We start from the raw sequence: 19,939 nt of genomic DNA, 5'->3' as shown, positions 1-19,939 counted from the left end.
ACACTGCACATCATCGAGTTCTTCTACTAATACTGCTATCAAACTAATATGCACATTGTCACATACTGTGCATTGCACATCGTTGTCTTCAACTACTACTACTATCAAACTGTCGTTGCCAGACGTGCCGATGACCCAGCAAAGCAAAACAATGAGCCTACAGTGCCTGAGACTCTGAAAGAGCTGTGCTCAAATTCCGCATTACAGAGAATCATAATCGTCCTTAGAATTTTTGAAGTATCATACCCAGCCCTGGCCATCAGCCATGTATCAGCAAGCCAAGCTCATCTGCGCACTGTTTCGGTTTAGCGCGTCGCTGGTGTTTTTTGTGGCATGCGCCATTGTACGGAGCCCACCTCGTGCTGTCATGCAGATCAAGCCCGTCCAGAGTCACCGATCGAAGCAGCCAGGAGAGAAAGATCAGGTAACGAATGGAGGGGGACAAAGAAGGGAAGAAGCAGCAGGAGAACATGTCGACAGAGAGATTGAAAGGAGAGATTAAAAATGCTGGCCCGGACAGAAACAAGTGAGAAGCAAGGAGACAAGAAGGGGAGAAAATGAAAGGGCGCCACTGCAAAGAGACCTGATTTTAAAGTGCGTGCAGTAATGCTGCCTGCCACTCATTATCACAGCAGCGAAGGGCATCAGCCACATGAGCCAGTCTAATTGGTTCCGTGCTTCTCCTACCCCCAAGCAGCTGCAGCTCGGTGCTAGGTGAGAGAGAGCTAGCCAAGACTGCCTCTGGAGGTGACCACAGAAATGAAGTCCTCTTTAGAGAAAGATAAACGAAAGAGAGATGGGCTTGAAGACAATACAAAATAAATGAAAAGGACACTCGTCGCGCTCGCAAGGCTCACTGTTGACAAAACCCCGTGTTAACCACCGCCAAGCAAGAAACGGATCGGCGGTGTAGCAGACCAAGGAACGGCGAGCAATGAAGACTTCGCAGGAGCAAGAACAGAGGCGGCGACAGCACTTAAAGGGTGAGGCTTCAACTTCTGCAACTGCCGTTTTAGACGAGGTTTGTGCTAGGAGGGTTGTGCTGGAGCGACAGCGTAGGAAGCGTCAGCATGAAGGAGCCGCTGCTGTTGTTGCCGTGCTCACACAGATTGTTTAACGGGGCTGTTGCCTAGTTCAGCCGTTCTTTTTTTTTTCTTTTTAGAAGGCGTCTCGTCGTTCCGCTGCAAATATGCATTCCCCTCATTGTGCACTGAAACTGCATGCACTCATCACGAGCTGCTTGCTGTTAGTGTGGTGAAGCCTCCTAACATGGATGCCACTGCTTGTGAGGAGGCTCAACTGCTGCTGCATTGCACTTGTGAAAGCCTGACTATTTTAGAGCAGTTTTGCTGTGATATTTCCACCCGTGGACATGCAGTTTTCATCAAGAAGCAAACGGCCAGTGCCTATTTTTAATCAATTAAATTTTGTGCGAGGTGAAACCAATTTTTCGAAGTTTTTTTGCAGGCATCCGATGATATGACCTTTGAATAATTAGGATGTTTGTTTCAGTCCCTTGCGGTCCACTTAACGTAGTTTTACTCTACTCGGAAACCAGTGCATTACTGATAGCTTTTTCAACCACACAACCAGTTGTAGGCTGCTGGTTGAGTAAACATAGCAGTGCCTTTCACCAAGATTTTGTGTTGTGCTAACGCTTTTCACTACGTCTGCACAGACAAATAATTCCAAAATACTAAGAAGCTGACCTACCTGTAGCTGGCCAAATCTGGCTCGGAGAGGAATTCCCTGAGCAGCATGCCATCTGTCATGTACTTGAGCACAGTCCGCTCTGAGGTGCAGTCCTCAAACCGAATGCTGTAGCCCACCTGCATGACACCAGTTTTCCACTGTACTAACTGCACACGGGCTGAATTTTTGCCGATAGCAGCTGTTGCGCAGTGGCACCATGTGGAAAAGTTATGTAGCCCACACCAAAGAGACAACAACGGGATTGGCTCTTACTGTAACAAAGTGGCAGTATTTTACAAGTCCGTAGCACACACCTGTAAAGGTCATAGAGGCCTTGCATCAATATTTCATGTCTGTTGTCTAGCAGCAACCTTATTCAACAATATACAGCAGACTCCTTTTAAGACTAACACTTCAGAGGCTTACAGTTCTGCTCAGCTTATCACAAGTGCCAAAAACATACGAATGTGTCTGAGTACATAGTACCTAGGTACTGTTAGCAAATGAGGAGAAAGTCACAGGCAAGCACCCCGAACAAAAAGAATAACCTTTTCGAGTGTTTTGCCAGGTTTGCTGGCACATCAGCACTTTTAAAAAAATATAATAAACTGCACATCTCCAACCAAAAACTTTATTTTAACCCAACGTTTCGAAGCCGACTCGGCTCCTTCATCAGGGGTGACTGAGAGCAGTAGCTAGCGTTTTGAGTATGGAGGAGAGGAGGGGGTCAAAGGAGCGAAGGCTGTGATGCGAAAGGCGTGGGGAAGGGGGTTAAGGCTGTCAGTCACGTTGTAGCACTGCGGGGAGGCGGTCAATGGCGACTTTTTTTCGTTTTTAAAATTAAAAAAAATTAAACATTTTTGGTTGGAGATGTGCAGTTTATTATAAGTCTTGAAACCCAACCAGACAGGAAAATCTGTCAAAATGTTTAGTTTTCAAAAATACCACAGTGCCTTTAGGCAAACATTCAGGTCTTTTGAGTTTTAGTCTTTTCAAAAGCTCACACTGTTTGGCTATTTGTTGAAGACAACTCACAACCCACACACTCTTCTTCATCATCACCATCATCATCAACAGCCCAACTATGCCCACTGCAGGTCAAAGGCCTCTGCCATATCTCTCCAATTAACTCTCTCCTGTGCCAGCTGCGGCCACCTTATCCCCACAATCTTCTTCCCCGCAAACTATGTTCAAAAGAGGAGTGTATGACTAATTACAGGTCACATCCAAGGCCAGCCCGATTGGAAGAATTTCCACACCTGCAAACCCCTTTGATTGTGCTGCTGTGGCATCATGCAGCATGAGTTCAACACGAAAACCACCTGCACTGCAGCTGGCAGAAGTCTGGTATGAATACACTTCAATGTATTAGGGTTGCCCCTCAAGGTGGAGCATCCACCTAAGCGCAGCCTTTGCAACTGTTTGGCTGCACTTAATGAGCTGTGGTTGTGGTGCCCCCGCCCACACAAATCTCCCCACTCAACTCATAGCAGTGCCATGCAAGCCACGGTGGAGGTGGTGGTCGCGTTAGCAGGGCAATCACAAAATGTTTTTCCGCATTAATGACTAGAAGTAATGAGGGATGTAATTTCACCTACGCTTATTTCTCATTTGGGTTTTCATTCAGAATTTGAGTCCTGATGCAAAAAACTGAATGAAAACCTCCATGATCCAGGTGTAAGAGGGACAGGGCTCTGAAGTCACGAAAATTTCTAAAAAATAAAATTGAATTTTAGAAAACACCAGATTTTGTATCTTCTTAATTATATCTCGAAAAACTTTCCCCGAAAAGAGCCTAGAAGTGACTTTAAAAAATGTTTTTAAGACCATAGGTAGCAGAAAACTGGCTGACATCTCCCTGAAAATGCCAGTTTTCTCAAAAGTGTTTTTTGACCCGACTGCCTGTTTGCAGAAACTACAGCATGACAACGGCTTCATGGATTTTCATGCGGTTTGCTCCACAGTGTTCTTTGATAGTGACATTCCTATATCCGTGGGCGGCACTGTGCGCATGCGTCACCTCTGCGATCAAGAGCACCATTGTTCACAGCCTGAGCTGATCGTGGAGGCCACGGTACGTGCATTTCGAAATTCATGCTCGAGTCGCGAAAAGTTTGGGTGTGGACCTTACATGAATATTATTTTTTTTAAATACTTCCTTCGGGAAAACAGGGTGTGGCCACACTGGCGCGGCCCTTACATGCGTTCATATAGTAAGCCCCCTTATACCAAACCAAACGGGTCCAGGTAAGCACGCACCGAAGGAGCTATAAAAAGCGGCATTCAATCAACGCAAGTCGGCTTGTCCGATCTGCAGTTGGGTACAAAGTACACATTGCCCATAATCACGGCAAGTTGGCTTTTGGACCCGGCTGGGCTTCGTAGGTATGCCACAACAACAAACAACACATCACAGCCACCAAGTGCATAGCCCACGACGACTGCCCATGGGCTCGAAACACGCCACCACTGTAGCTTGCGCAACGATCACCGTGGGAGGCAGCAAACCGCAACACAAAAGCCTAGATTTAGCAGAACTTGTTCGTAAATGGCACCCACCACAACGTAGAAGCAGAGAACCTAATGTTCACACACTGAGGTGCTCTCTGGCAGCACCAAACTCTGGGCACACCGCCTAGCCACGGCCACTGCTCCGCAAGAGTTTGGCCACTTCTCCACGGCGCAGCCATGGCACTGCTGTCGACGCATGTACTAATGCAAATCTGTGTGCGTTCTCCACCGCAGCGGGCGGTCAGTGTCAACACCTAAATATGTATATTGTGGGTAAAACCTAAGAGCGTCTGCAAATTCCATGTTTCGTTGTCACGCCAGCCTTTCTGCATGTTTGGTATAGTAATAAAGCATATAAAAATGGATAATACTATCAGAACTTTTTCAGATACTTCAGTGAAATTTTTCATTTATGCATTGAGAGGTCTTCCCAATAAGCATGCAAAATTTCAATGCTCTGCACAAAAAATAAAAAATTTCACCTCTGATCACTGCATTCCCCTTAACGTGGCAAGCCCAGTTCAGTGCTATGGGTTTGTAATAAGGGGGATATAAACACATTCTCCCTGCTTAACCGCGGCTGACCGTTCAAACCACCAGACCCCACCCTGTGATCGCTCGTGCTACCGAGCGTACGCAGGCCACGGTGGGCCTTGCTCTGAGGAAAACAAAGGAACGACACTGGCTGACATGAAAAGTCATTAATTGCTACAAAAACAATAATGCCAGCTAGGAAAATGATACGGTAGGGAATTGAAGTTGCCTGACTCACCAGCAAACAATAATGCCAGCTAGCAACAAAATACACTAAGGAATGGATCAACCCACCAGCAAGGTTACGAGCAAATGTTCACCCATGCTAGGACAGGGGAGAAACTCTGAGACCGAATCGAACAAGCTCGCAGGAAAATGTTCCCATGAGGCCTTGACCCGCTGGCTGAGAGCGGAGAATGGAGCGCTGAAATGTCTGCACACGATGAGTTCCCAAGCCGAAAAGAGCTGTCTACCTTGCATGCACAGCAATCACGCCATCCATGGTGCTGCGACGCAAGCGCCCTCCCTTGTTAGTGAAGTTAACTAGAAAGGAGGACAGTGCAGAGAAGCAAACCAAAGGGGACGGAGCAGGGCGAGTCCCCACAACACAGAGAAGTAATGCCTCTTGCAGTGGTGTTTTTCTTCTTTGTGGTTCATGAACACAAAAACAGCTAGCCAGCCCACTCACCTCATTTCCCGGCTTGACGCCCATCTCCTCCGAGACTCGAGAGGCCACACTCATGGCAGCGACTCGTCTTGGTTGGGTGCAGCCAATCTTCATCCCATTAGCTGAATAGCCCTGCGAACACACAAGCAGCCGGGCTCACTTCTGCTGCTTAACGTGCTGGTCTGCGAGCTGGCTCATCAAAGACCCAATATGCTCAGCTGCAAATTTGTACCAGCAAAAAGATGCTTCTGCTACCAGGCACACAGCATGCAGCAAAAGCCGACTGTGACACGCCAATGCTTTCAGGCCTAAGCAGCACTGGGGGTCACATGATCAGGCAACTCTGGCAGTTTCACAGGTGTCAACGAAATTTGTACTGCCTAATGACATGGCTATCTTTAAAATTCTTGCAAGACAATTTTAAAGGTAGGATTAATACAACCATCGCAGCCCCCAGCCTTACTACGCCCATCGCAGGACAAAGGACATATCTCTCCAATTAACTATGTCCTGTATCAGCCACGGCCACCTTATCCCTACAAACAAACTTTTTAATTTCGTACGCCAACCTAACAATCCGTCGCCCCCTGATACGCTTGCCTTCTCTTGGAATCCAGTAAGTTACCCTTAACGACCAGCGGTTATCTTACCTTCGTATCACATGTCCTGCCCAAGCCCATTTCTTCTTGATTTCGACCTAGATGCCATTAACCCAAGTTTGTTCCCTGACCCACTCTGCCCTCTTCTCATCCCTCAGTGTTATACCTATCATTTTCCTTTCCATAGCTTGCTGAACTGTCCTCAATTTAAGCTGAATACTTTCGCAAGCCTCCTCACAATAGGGACCGTGGAATCATTTTATGTTTCGAAGATGCAGAGGAGGCAAAAAAATCAAGAAAATGGTCAGGGTCAGATCACGGCATTGCATGCGCGTCACGTGCCACACATTTCCTCTCACAGACTAAAGGGCGCACATGTGCAAAGTGCACCCGCTCATTGATTTGGGGCTTAAAAACTCTGGGGCCACATTTTCAACTGATGCGATGCCGCAATGCATTATTGCAGCACAGCGATGGCCGTGTGCATTGCATGCGGTGCAAGGAAAGGCCCGTGGTGTGCTTGTGCAGTTAATAACAGCCATGCTACAGAAGAAGCGAGATATGAGAGAGATACAAGGCTACTCTTCGAAGCTACTGTGGGATACAGCGAGAAAAAAGAGACGGTGTAAAAAGAGAAATAGAACAATGCCACTTTCCAGTAGAACAATGTGAGCTTGTTTCATGCTTTAAGTCTCCAGATCACTTCATGCATAGTGCAATAAATGCTCTATTTGGAATTATCCACTATCTGAAAGGCTACTTTATTCACTGTTTTCATATAACATATATATAGGAGCACCTACCGTGCTCATTTTGGGGCACTTGTGTTAAGACAAACTTCTGATAAAACATGTGGTTCCTTCGAGTTGGTCTGCACAAACATTAGAACCATCCTACCAAAAACAGATCCTTACGACAACATTGAAAGTAAACTAGCGGTTTTAACTTGCTTAAATACTACCGTATTTACTCGCATAATTTGTGCACTTTTTAAATTAAAATTAAGGCCTCAAAAAGGAGGTGCGCAATTTACGTGAAGATTTCGCGAATGTGTCCTAAAAAACTCTACAAAGATAATAACGCAAAATGTATATGGCACATTGTCGTGTATAAGTCGACCCCGCAACTTGCGCCCCTCGCTGGCAAAAAAAAAGTAGACGAATATCCCCCATCCCCTACACGCACCCGCCTGTGCCCGCCCGCGCCGTCATATAGTTCCCCGCGTGATGGCTTATGACGGTGCGGTGCGTGCACAGCTCAAAGCAATAAATGCAGAACGATACAATCACAAAGCCAGCAGTCAGAGGCAAATGGAAATAAAAGGCAATAAAATGGCGCCCTCGCATGCAGCCTGCTGAGGTAGCAGGAAACAGAACAGCCAACGGTTTGGTAGTTTCAGATTCTGACGCGATACACGCTTCGTAGGATACCAGAAGTTAGCTCTCGCAGCCGTTAATACAGGACAGTGACCGCCGACATGAACAAGCCAGGTATACGTCGTGCAATTGACTTTTCTTTACCAGAACCAATTTGCAAACAAATTACTGACTTGCCAACATTTACTCACCTTTCGCAGTCGCAGGCGGCCACACCGATCTTCCCAAGCCTGCACTGCGCGCATTTGCATGCATGCTGGGGTGCTTGCGCAGCAGGGAGAGCCAAATACAAGAGTAAAAGTTTTTGTCTATAAATCCAGGCAATAAATTAAGGGGTGTGCAAATTACGCGAGTGAATATGGTAATTCCAAATTATCTGCTGCTATGATATCTTTTGTCACAATTCCAAGAATAGGTGAGGCGTCCTGATTGCCACTAATCAAAGCTTGCTCTCATACCCTGTAAATGTCCCCTCAAGTTTGGAAATCACATGCCTCACATTTGGCATATCTCAACTCGTCACTACAATGACAAGGCAAATATTTAACATTCTCGACCTCCTGCTTACGACTCATCCTGACAACATTTCACCGCTTACGCATCTATCAGGCCTCAGTGATCGCTCAGTAATCCAAGGTGCCTATCACAGTCACCTATCATGCCCTGAAAAAATCAATGAAAACATTAATACTCCATGACCAAGGTGACTGTGATACCATGAATAACGACTTCACCAAATTTTGCAGCCCTTTCCTTTCAAACTTCTCACTTCGCTTTGTCGAAACAAGCTGGTCATTGTTCAATAATAAAATGTGTGAATGCGTCAGCACGTATATCCCCACTAAAACTGTCGCCATGCAGTCATCACCATGACCCAACTGGACTGCTTAACAATCCAGCTCATAGAAAAAGTACCAAGCTGCTGAAAAGAACTTTCTTTCCCACGCAACACAGGCCAAGAATACATTTTTTCCATCTGCATTACCCAGCTATGCTTCACAATAACCCCAGGCAATTTTGGAAGGTCATAAACCCTACACCAATACCGCCATTACCACTGTGCGACGAACATGGTTCCCCTGTTACACATACCGCTGTGGCCGATACATAGAATAACACGTTTTCTTCGAATTAACTAGCAAACCTGACAATCCCCATTGACTTATGCTGGCGATATGTTTTGACCGAATGAACTGATTCCCTAAAACTAACATGATCAGCTGGCACTGATAAAAAATTGATGTAAAAGTTCTCAGGAATACTACAAACGTAGCTATTCTTCTTTCCCACATATGTCAGTAATCACTTGAGAGTGGTATTGTACCTCACGACTGGAAAGTGGGGAAAATAATGCCAGTGCACAAAAAAGGCCCTCCATAGTCAAATAAAAATTACCGTCCCGTTTCTATCACCCTCTACATTAATGAAGCACGTAATTTACTCATACATCATGAAATTTTTGCAGTCTGCCAACTTTTTTCACCCTTATCAACACAGATTTCTGAAAACCTAGCCTGCTCTACTCAACTGGCTCTATTTACTAACAATATCCCTTTCAGGCACCAATTAAAACTGATGAGAGGAAAATTTTTTTTTTGTATAAATCACGATCAGTGGATCAAGTGGAAGTCAAGTGTAAAGAATTATGCAAGAATTTCCACACATTTTTGTATAAATCACGATCAGTGGATCAAGTGGAAGTCAATTGTAAAGAATTATGCAAGAATTTCCACATTTGAGTACATTTTATTCACGTGTGTAGACATAGCACCTCAAAGCTGCTACCTGAATGTAAACCCTACGATATTTTCTTGCCTTTTCTAACTGATCGTTACGCATGAATAAATGTTTAGCTGTGAGAATATATGTTTCAGAAAATTATTCTTTAGTCCATGACTTACGAAACAGATAAAAACAATCATTCTGCGATGACAAGCAGAGGCAAATTCCACATTTCCGGCACCGAATGCGACATATGGATGTGCACCCTTCACATCTGCACCATTGTGCTTTTAACGTGTTCAGAAGTCAGGGCCAATGGTTGCTTCACCCGAGCCGTCACAGTGGCTCAGTGGTTGTATACGAAAATACGAGCATGCTTAGTTGCGTCCACAAATATGGACACCCCGCCTGAAGGGGACATCAGTTCTAATATGGATATTAACCCACCTGCTCAAAAAGCTTTCAATGAAGTTGTCCATCAGCACCCAAACTTTCATGCCTAAACCTAAACCCAACAGCATTTGACTGGTTGCGAAATGTTTTGACTAGTTTCCAACAGCTTGTGTTTTCCATGTCCCCTACCATCTCATGCGTGCTGCAAGGAACTGTTTTAGGGCCTCTTGATCTACATTAGCCATCTTTTACTGTTGGTTTGCTTGCTGACAACTGCGCCATCAACCGGAGTATTGCTATTGCTAACAGTGGGAACTCTTGCCACCTGCAGTTAACTGTCTAATGCTTAAACATCAATAAAAAAACTCTAATCTCCTTTAATAGTCGTCAGTCATATCCTACAAGTGCTGACCACTCATGCTATAAACATAAGCTAACTGTGTTCTCTAAAATGTAACCTCCGACTGGTTCCCCCTTCTGCCCACCCTAGGCTGGAATATTGATGTGGGACCCTGCCCCCGCACTTGAGTCTGTCCAAAGCAGAACCTTTGAGATTACTCATATCATACAAGCATTACAGCATTGAAAACACAAGCTAACCTCCCCATTGTGAAACAGCACATAGAACAGGACGTTTCTGTTTCACGATGAATCATTGCCAACTGGCCCAACGTAGCTGAACCTCCCCAGCCTGGAAATATCCTTTTCACCTCGAGAGTCATCACAGAAGACTGTACATTTCCAGTGTGTGCAAATTTCTCACGACACTTCATGGCACTTCAAACACGAAAGCATGGTAGCTTGCATTTTGAGTGCACTTATATTAGCTAGGAAATGACACCGCAGGGTCATGGCGGAGCAACAAAGTGAAGAAATTGATGAAAGACAACCTTGAAGCTATTTCCCATGCTATAGAACAGAATGAGTAAAACAATGACGACAGTGCCACAAGTTGGTGTTGAGTGCAAGTGATAATACTTTGGAAAGCATGCTGCCAACATGCTGTAAGACACAGCCACAGGAAGGCTCCATGAAACAGCCATCATGAGATTCACTGCACTTCCCTGTCAACATGAGGCACTACAAAGGTTTTATAAATACACTGGTTCTTCCAAGAGGACAATTCATTTCAAGCTCTTTGCAACAATTCACAGCTCTTGAGTGGACTGCACTGCAGAGGTGGTGCAAAACAGCAAGAAGGGGGGCACTCACAGCTTCATAGAGGTACTGGGGAATCTGTGTTGTCTTCCCTGAGCCAGTCTCGCCTTCAATGATCAGCACCTGAGGGAAAAAAAATGCAGCTGGAGAAATTTGCAGATGAGACCAGCAAGTCCACCACGAAAGAGAGTCGAGAAAGCTTCCCATCTCAGAGTGACAAAATGCAGCAACTTGAGTAACAGAGACATGCCGGCAACACGGCTCCAGCAAAAATCCACAAAGAACAGCTTTGTGACCAAAGGCTAGCAAAAAAGCAGTAGAGGCGTGTAAATACCAAATTTAAATTTTTGGTTGCGAAGCAAATATTTTCTAAAAGTTACGAATATTTTCAAATAACTTTGAATATCGGCACATGTAAGGCAAACTGAAGACAAATGCTTTTCTATGATACAGATACACTGCTACTAAAGAAATAGAGATACATATTGCAAACAAACTTTGTTTTCACCGATCATCAGCACAATTTAATATACTCATAAGGCCTATACGAAGCATTAAATAAGGAAGGGGGGGGAATTCATGTAGTAGTTGTAATACGTCCATTATAATACGGTCTTTGCAATTGCTTGGATAACAGCTGCATACAGTGAAAGAAGTTGAATACCACAGCTTGACTTAATGCGCACATAACAAAGGAGCTCACTGAATGCTGCTGTCATGAAGCACTGTAAGGTGGTCTCCCTACTGGAGGGGTGATGATTGTTGGAAGGGCTGGCAAAACAGGAAACAGATGCAAGAGCAACAAACGGAGACACAGCGCGACTGAAGCCATCTGTGGAACGCCACCCTAGCAGCATTCACGATGTCACATAGCCCCCACGTGATGGACCCACACGCAGTTGCAAACTGAAGGCATGGAAACAACACCATGCCATCAGATGTGGTTGCGCAGGATGGCAGGAGCCCAATGTTGCTGTCATATGCTTTTTCTTGTGCTCTGCGGCCTAAGGTACGCAGTTTCTAACTGATGAAAAGTGACAACAATCAGAGCGGTCCCCATTGTTATGCATATACAAATTAGCAGTGCCACTTCTCTTCTGGCCACACCATCTCTCCATAGACTCCTCACCTAATGAGGCTCCGCAGCAAGCGCCACATACGCAACAGCAACCAAACCACAATCCTGAATAAACCTCAGTTCCTTTTCTGTTCAAAACTCGTCAGTCCCTCCCACAATGACCAAGCATAACAGCCACAAAGCAGCCTCTTATCATAGTGATCTAAAATGAGAGCATCACTGCCAATCAAGTTCACAGCTAGCTAATTGCATCATGGCACAATGCAATTATGGTCGTGCGCTGGCAATCAATTCTACGGAGGAACAACAAGCTAAATCGTGTGCCAAGATACTGCCATTACCCGTTTAGATGAAAAACAAATTGGTAATTTCTCAATGCTTACAGTGTTTGAATAGCTGGAATAGTGAAAGCACAGTGCGAACTGTTTTGAATATTCGCACACCCTGCCCAAAATGCTGCCCCATTAACAGCAGGTGGGTCCCATAAGCTGTAGCTGCATTAGAGTGATAACAGAGACACTTGCCTGGTGGTCAGCAATAGCTTCGAGTAGGTCCTCACGGAAGGGGTAAATGGGAAGGCTCTGACGCGTTTCCTGGATGGTCAGCTTCTTGCGTTCCTGCTCGCTCAGCTCAGGCCTGCTGTCCTGTGGAATGGGCACCCCTCATTTGACTCTCACCTGACAGAATCTTGACACAATCACGAGCAGTAAAAATTCTGGGGACACTTTGTTGACCTAAAATGTGGTGAGGTGAAAGCCTTTAGCGCAGTGTTGCTGCTTGTGTCGCTGATGTGTGGTGAAGATGTTGATTAAAGACTACACAATTGTTCACTTCACGACAATTTCGCTGACATTCATTAACGCGCGCATGCTTGGTTGCTGGAGACACAGGAGAGCGTTTAGGTGGCATCCTTCCAGATTGGCATTTAGGAGGCATCCGGCAAGATTGCCTGGGGATGGGGAAGGGGGCACTATTTGGGATCTCAACAATCTTCCTGCCCACGAGACATTTTAACAGCAGGATTTGCCTTTGCATGAGCGTTCCCTTCCACGTTGGAGCTGCCTCCTGCACTTGCCCTTCCGCAGTCTTAAAGCCTTCTCTAGACGATGGTGTTGCCACTCCATGACGTCACATGCATGCGCAGTAGGCTGAAGCGTAGGTGCATTGTCTGCTGGTGCCTTGCGCATGCGCAGTGCATTATTTTATACTGAGTTCCCAGTTTCAACATACTACAGCAACAACTAGTATTACTAATTAACTAATTAACAAATTACCAGTTAACTAATTACCAATAGGCTAATTACTATTTAACTGTGAAGAGACTTGTCTGCTGACATAGAGGAATGGGAAAGCATGTGTTTTGAGAAAAGGAAAGGATGCAGTAGCTCTCAGATCTCGAAATCTCGGTGAACACCTCAGCTATGGTTTATGGTTTATGAGGGTTTAACGTCCCAAAGCAACTCAGGCTACGAGAGGTGCCGTAGTGAAGGGCTCCGGAAATTTCGACCACCTGGGGTTTAACGTGCACTGACATCGCACAGTACACGGGCCTCAAGAATTTCGCCTCCATCGAAATTCGAGCACCGCGGCAGCGATTGAACCCGGGTCTTTCGGGCCAGCAGCCGAGCGCCGTAACCACTCAGCCACCGCGGCGGCTAAAACACCTCAGCTACATTTGATTGACAGCTACAGTGTGACACTTTTCTGCCAACATCCCCGCTAGCGAGTCATGAGCCTATAAAGGCTTTCGCCTTAAAAGTGTCGCAAGTATGCTCACAATTCAGTGGTGACCAACACAGGCGACATGAAAAGCACTACAATGGCTTCTCCGCCGTGCTACCCTTGGGCACAGGTGCATACATAAATGACAATTAGGAGATGACCCAAATACTTTCGACCACCAGACTGGGTGCGCTGCAAAGTTTCTTCTAGATTGCAGACAAAAGCCTGCAAACACTACCACAGACCTTCATCAACAAATGCTAAGCAACATCTTTTTCAAGTGAAAGTGCCACTGACAGCAGCCATACTTAATCCTTGATACATATTTTCAAAAATTTTACTGGCTTTGGGTCATGTTATTGTGGACATCTCCCCATTTGAATGTAGCAACGCAGTTTTACCAAATAGTAACTTGGAGGAATAGCTGTACAAGCAAGACAGCCAATTCATTCATGCAGCGAGCCATCAATGTTGGTATGATACTACTTCACAGCGCATGATTCTACGTGCACAGGCCTCATGACTTACGCTCTGCTATGAGAAACTACTGAGATAGTTTGTCACTGACAGACATGCACAAGCAATGGAGCTATTTTTACTTGACCTGAATTATGCTGCGTCCACTTTACAAGTAGTCTTTCCGAGTTCAAGGCACAAACATTCCCAATCACCAATGAACAATGCAACTGTAATAAAGCTTGTTGTTGGTGCATACCTTTGAAAGCACAATACAAGCCCCATTCAAGAATGGAAGTAGCTCTTGGCAGCATCACTCCCTTTGCACACAGGGCGGATGACGCAGCCAGACAAACCTATCTACTTTCAAAAGTAGCTGCTGCACAGCATTTACATTTTTCCTGAAAGGAACTCACCTTACGCTTTGTTCCCGGTACATCACTCCCTTTGCACACAGGGCGGATGACGCAGCCAGACAAACCTATCTACTTTCAAAAGTAGCTGCTGCACAGCATTTACATTTTTCCTGAAAGGAACTCACCTTACGCTTTGTTCCCGGTACACGAAGTGCTTCGACAAATTCAATAGCATCATCCAGAATGAGGTCGTACTTCTCTTCCTGCACAGGAGAAACGAAAACGCCCAAAGAAGGTGAGAAACTCCAGGCGGGGGGAGAAGACGCCTCCATCCTCGTTTATACACTGATAAAGGCACTATTTGGGATCTCAACAATCTTCCTGCCCACGAGACATTTTAACAGCAGGATTTGCCTTTGCATGAGCGTTCCCTTCCACGTTGGAGCTGCCTCCTGCACTTGCCCTTCCGCAGTCTTAAAGCCTTCTCTAGACACCTTCAGCTTTGTGTTGATTTATCTACTATACAACTGCATCACTCTGGCCAAAGGTGGCGCTCACCTTGCATTTCTCTTTGGCATCCTTGGCACCGAAGCGCATGCGGGCAATGCCCATGCGCTCTTCTTCCCACTTGCGCTGCTCTGCCTGTGGCACCTGCTCCCGTTCATCAATCTCGACATAGTCTTCAATGTCGTCCTGCAGCCACACAACACAAGATCAACTGGTGATGCACTTGCAAGCAAGTCAAGCTCTGTGCATAACAGACGGCAAGAATATGTGGAGTGTTCACGGGGGCGCGACCGCGAGCGAGCGCGGACACAGGAAGACGAGTGGTTGGCACAGCGCGCTTGTCTCGAGACTTAAGCCAGTATGTACGTCTGCTCTGCTAACTTCCTCACCTGGGCGGCAAACGAGGGCTCACAGTTTGAAAGTCTCACAGCGCACCCTGCCAAGCAGTCTTCGTGGCAGTTCTCCTGAAGCCGTTCGCACAATGGGGAGACAAGAATGCGACGAACGCGTCACGATGAAGCAGAAGCAAGCAGGCGGCGTTGTTTTCCTGAGCACACCGGTTGGACGGCGCTTGTCGTTGCCCTGGTGGGAACCACGACGCCCAATCTTTGAACTGCAGCGGCTCGTGGGTGCCGCTCGCTCATCAGCCCCGCGGCCGCGCGCGCTTCCGCGAGTTCTTGCAATGCAGAGTTACGTATGGCGACAGTCAGAGCTTGACATGTCATCTCTTTCTCAAAGCGCGCGCGAAACGAACCCGAGTACACTCTAGAGAAGGCAAAGAGTAGAATGAGCCGAAAAAAGAACGAAAAGAGAAGACAGAAGGAAAGGCGTGCACGTGAGTGAGAGAGCGAGAAAGAGAGAAATAGAAAGACAAAAACACTGCATGTGTTCGTTCTGCCATCGGCCGCACCATCCTGAATTCCCGCGTACTGGTTAGCGCGAGTGCGCGCGTCTCCCACTGTGAAGATGTATAACCGAGAACAGAAAGAAGGGGGAAGCCAAGCGGAGCGCAGACCAGGCGGCTCAAGCGCCGACGCGTTACTCGGCTGATTGATTTAGAAGTGCGGTGCCCGCGCCGCCGCCGCCGCACGTCGTCTTTGCGGTGTTCCGCGTCGCAGCAGCGATCCTGCGCGCCTCGACGGCCGCGGGGGAGCGCTTGCGACGCGACTGACCACTCAGCGGCCGCCATAAATCTGGACGACCGCCTGCGCCCCGCTCCTGGGAACCCCGAGACGGCGGGAACAAAGGCTTGTTCCCCATGCAAATAAAGACACACGCCGCGGGCAAATAAAGGAAGCGAGCGAGGAGTAAGGAACGGCGTCGCACTCTGATACGCGAAGGCCTCCGCGCACGCGGCGCCGGTCGTATATTTGGCGCCGCCTCGCTGCAGTGCGGGCCTGCATTGTTGTCGCTCTCTTGGGAAGGAATGATCGTTTGGCGCAAGTAAAGCCCCGCGCTTAGCTGAAACGGCCGCCGCGGGCGTGCGTATAACTCTCGGAAGATCCCTGCGGCTCGGTGCGCCAGTGCCGCGCGGCTGCTTCGCTCACGCTGGGGACCCAGCTCTCCGCTGCTGATCTGGGGGTCTCGCAGTCTATTCCCGAACGCGAGGAGGGGGACGCCGCACTTCGTTCGGGAACTGTGAAGCGGGGCTGGTCACTGCCCTTAATCGTGGATTTAAACCTATACGCATAGCAATGCAGCGGGCTCTTGACCAGGGGAGTTGTCGTCTACCGCTGCTATATGGGCCTTAATAAAGTATCTGAAACCAGGAGCGGTTAGCAAGCGCTCTAAATAAAAGTAGGGTGCTGTAACCCGTGTTCCAAATGGTTCGCGTTATATAGTTTTGCACTAAGAAAAAATCTGAGGGAGGAATGCGAAAGCATGTGTTTTGAGGAAAGGACGCAGTAGCTCTCAGATCTCGACATCTCAGTGCACACCTTACGCGCCTTAAAGCATGCAATTGAAGGTGCGTACGAACCGCTGTCGGTAGCTAGCCTCCAACTTGACTAAAACATGTAAGCTACATGCAAAGAGAAATGCTATGACACCACCCATAATGCTGGGCGAAGAACGGTTGATCAAAATTTTGGTGCATGTAGCCGGGAATACTGTCACCACATTGGAGTCCACCAGTGATGATGTGGCGGGGATTTCATCTGCTCCTGCGGTATTTGTTCAGTTAAATCCAGCGTCGCTTTTTGCTTCGACGGACGGCGGTTTTGCGCCGGGCGTCGCTTTCACATCATTAAATAGTGATAATGTTACCGTTTTTGATTTTGTGAAACTGTACTGTTTAATTTCTTAACGGTTTTTACTAATTAACGGTGTGACGACACATTTTTTCATCATGGTACATAAAACAATTAATTTATTACTCGTTTTCACTAAGCTATTACACACCATTGTGTGGACACATTTGGCGGGCAAGTTTTGCTGACAAGTTTTTCGTACACAACTGAGCCATGTAATGCTTTCGCAGCAACCCTTTACTGCACGATTTTTTTGTTTCATAAAATTACTTCAGGAGACGTAGGCTGCCGAAAGAATCACCATGTGCACATGGGAAATTGATGGTCATTGATGGTCATGATCATTTGATTTGACGCGTTAATGATGGTGGCTTTCTTATCCGACGGAGGCAATCGGACGCTTCATTTGTCCTTAACGTCGAGTAGCATACATTTTCCGTGCAATCGGTCTCTGAAATTATGCTACGTACAACGAACCTTTCCTTCCGCTTTCAGCATTGCAGGCCAGTCGATGAAACAAAATAATGTTCTCTATATGTAGCCGACAGCGACACGAAGTGCCTTCAGCACCACTTATTATCAGTCTGACCGTATATGCGCTGGACAGCTCTGATGATGCTGGGAATCGTAATGAAGCAAGTACGAACACATGCTTCTTACGTTGAGGAACGTCATATGAAACATTTACTGTTGGAGGCTTGCGCTTGAATATTCTTTTTGTGAAAGAGGGCAAAATTTTATTAATTTATTGCCAGCTTTATCCCGCAATCTGAGCTTCTAGTGCTTAATGCCAACAATTCTACTTGCAATCGAGGGTACCTCACATACTCATTTCGACCATGCATGACACCAAAATACAGAGGCAATTTTTTTCCTGAGATGAAGAGTCCAGCACATTTAAATCAACGAAAGATATTAAAAAAGCGAAAAACCATCGTAACTGTACGTATATGCCTTCATTTATCTTACGCATGTCTTGATTTTGTTCTTTTATCCAAGGTGGCCTTCAGTTTTATAGGACGCGTGAAGATATTTTTTTTCTTTTCTGGAAGGAAAGCTGAGTGCGGTCGTGTCTTTGGGTTTTTTTCCGCCTTCGTGCGCTTTCAATGCTCCGCGATTTCACACTTCAGAATGTCTACTTGCGAGCCGATCGAGATTGCGATCCTCAGGAAGTTTGCTAAATGTAGCCAGAGTCCCCATTCGCCGCCACTTAATGAGAGGCGGTTAGGAGAAAAATAAAGATCGACGTATTTCATGTTTTATTTCCGTTTCTATTTTTCTGACGTTCAACAAGCTTCGCCCTCTATTTCTTGTTCTGCTTTCATTTCCTTATGACATACATCTGCCTACAGGTGCAGACGCCTCGTCTATGCGAAACTCCGTATACTTTGTCGCGAAAAAACGGCGGCATTATTTACAAAAACAAATGAATTTCGTCCCTTCGATCCGCTTCTCCTTTTGGCCCAAGGACGAAGATTCTGCCATACTGGTGGGCCGGATCTTAGCGTCGTAGGAGAAGCTGCCTCTCGGGCAATGCGATATCTGCTCGTGTCCATCGGGCGCGTAAGCGCAAACACGCCTGCGCACTCAGGAGCGCAACGAAGCCAATAATTTGCAGCTTACTATACGCGTGTGCAGGTGCCGCGCAACTGCCGTGATACCAGTGCTGACCAAACCGTTCAGCGCAGTGGGTAGTGCGCCTGATAGGTACGTGTGCATCGCTGCAGGCCGGCTGGGGTTTGCGGGCGGTGGCTGGTGCATGAATGACCACGCACTACACGGCCACGGTGGACGAGATGTCACTGGGCCTGCGCTTGGCCAGTGCATCCGGCCGCGCGCGCGTCGCCTGGCAGATCGACCCGCTCGGACACGCGCGCCAGGAGGCCGCGCTCTTCGCACAGGTGAGCGTCGCCGGTGGCCAGTGGCATCCCAGCGTTGCTGGCGCACTTCTGCGCGTTTTGTGCGCCTTTCTGCGTTTGGGAAAACGAGGAGCAAGCATCATCGCATCGCGCAGCTTTCTTTTAATTTTTTTGTCTTTACCTTTTCATCCTTGCTGGGCGCGGCAAGTACGATGTGTCGCAGGAGTGCTTACTCCCGCAACCGCTAAGACCTTTATCATTCTCTCCTCAATGCCCGCAGACGCCGCTCTTTGGGGTCAGTAAGAGAGTAAGTTCTCGAATTTAGCGGCGAAACAGTGCTACTGTCGCTTGCTGGTAGTTCAGCGTAGTGCGGGAGTATATATACAACGCCAATAGAAATACGTGAAAGCAGCTAGCTTAAAACGAAATTCATGGCCTTGTTTCGCTCTCGCGTTCTCTTCTTGTTCTGTGCTTTTCCCCTCTTTCAGATGGGATTCGACGGCCTCTTCCTTGGCCGCATCCACCTCGATGACAAAGACTGGCGGCAGCACAACAAACAGATGGAGTTCCTGTGGAAAGCGGACAAGTACATCGGTGTGTCCCCCCTCTTTACGCGCGCCACGTCGCTGTTAAACGTTGTCAAACCGGCAGGCGTTGAGCCGAATTGTTGTTGCACGGCCGAGCTCAAGTGGCAGCGCGCGCCGCCGCCGCCGCTCCAGTACTTCCGTGGTTGCTGCAGTCGAGGTGTTATTCGACGAGTTCATCCGGAGCGTACCTCACCCCTGAGGACGAACGTATACCAGTGCCATCCAAGAGAGTGACTCAGCAAGCGGTATTCTCACTGCCGCATAGCGCTGCTCACCGGCCCTGGTACTTGTAAGTGAGCCTCCGTCTCGATATCACAGCTTAGCATGACGGAGGTAATGCAAGTGAAAGGCGTATTTTTTATATTTATTCTATGCTATAGTAATGAGCTGTGTATAACAACGGGCGTAGCTATCATCGTGTGGACTGGTGACTTTTCCTGCAGACGTTTACCGAAGGCTCCAACCCGGGAGCA

The 19,939-nt window shown here is 47.2% G+C and overlaps 2 protein-coding genes across 2 annotated transcripts in view; one reads left to right on the top strand and one right to left on the bottom strand.

Moving 5' to 3' along the window:
• LOC144116085 (putative pre-mRNA-splicing factor ATP-dependent RNA helicase mog-4) overlaps positions 1 to 15,797 on the bottom strand; it is a 133,895-nt gene extending 118,098 nt beyond the window's left edge. Inside the window, exons 1-7 of the mRNA XM_077650747.1 lie at positions 15,682 to 15,797; positions 14,823 to 14,957; positions 14,450 to 14,527; positions 12,255 to 12,374; positions 10,707 to 10,775; positions 5,426 to 5,536; positions 1,714 to 1,829 (exon numbers count right to left, since the gene is read on the bottom strand). Coding sequence (XP_077506873.1) covers positions 1,714 to 1,829; positions 5,426 to 5,536; positions 10,707 to 10,775; positions 12,255 to 12,374; positions 14,450 to 14,527; positions 14,823 to 14,957; positions 15,682 to 15,684 — 632 coding nt within the window. The 5' untranslated portion in view covers positions 15,685 to 15,797. The remainder of the gene's footprint in view (positions 1 to 1,713; positions 1,830 to 5,425; positions 5,537 to 10,706; positions 10,776 to 12,254; positions 12,375 to 14,449; positions 14,528 to 14,822; positions 14,958 to 15,681) is intronic.
• Positions 15,798 to 18,783: 2,986 nt separating this feature from the next.
• LOC144127494 (lysosomal alpha-mannosidase-like) overlaps positions 18,784 to 19,939 on the top strand; it is a 79,440-nt gene continuing 78,284 nt past the window's right edge. The window contains exons 1-2 of the mRNA XM_077660488.1: positions 18,784 to 18,921; positions 19,368 to 19,473. Of these exons, the coding sequence (XP_077516614.1) occupies positions 18,784 to 18,921; positions 19,368 to 19,473 (244 nt within the window). The remainder of the gene's footprint in view (positions 18,922 to 19,367; positions 19,474 to 19,939) is intronic.

Source organism: Amblyomma americanum, chromosome 1, assembly GCF_052857255.1.
Source record: "Amblyomma americanum isolate KBUSLIRL-KWMA chromosome 1, ASM5285725v1, whole genome shotgun sequence".
Taxonomy (NCBI): Eukaryota; Metazoa; Arthropoda; class Arachnida; order Ixodida; family Ixodidae; genus Amblyomma; species Amblyomma americanum.
The sequence above is the reverse complement of the archived record's forward strand: the minus strand, read 5'-3'. Positions and strand labels throughout refer to the sequence as shown.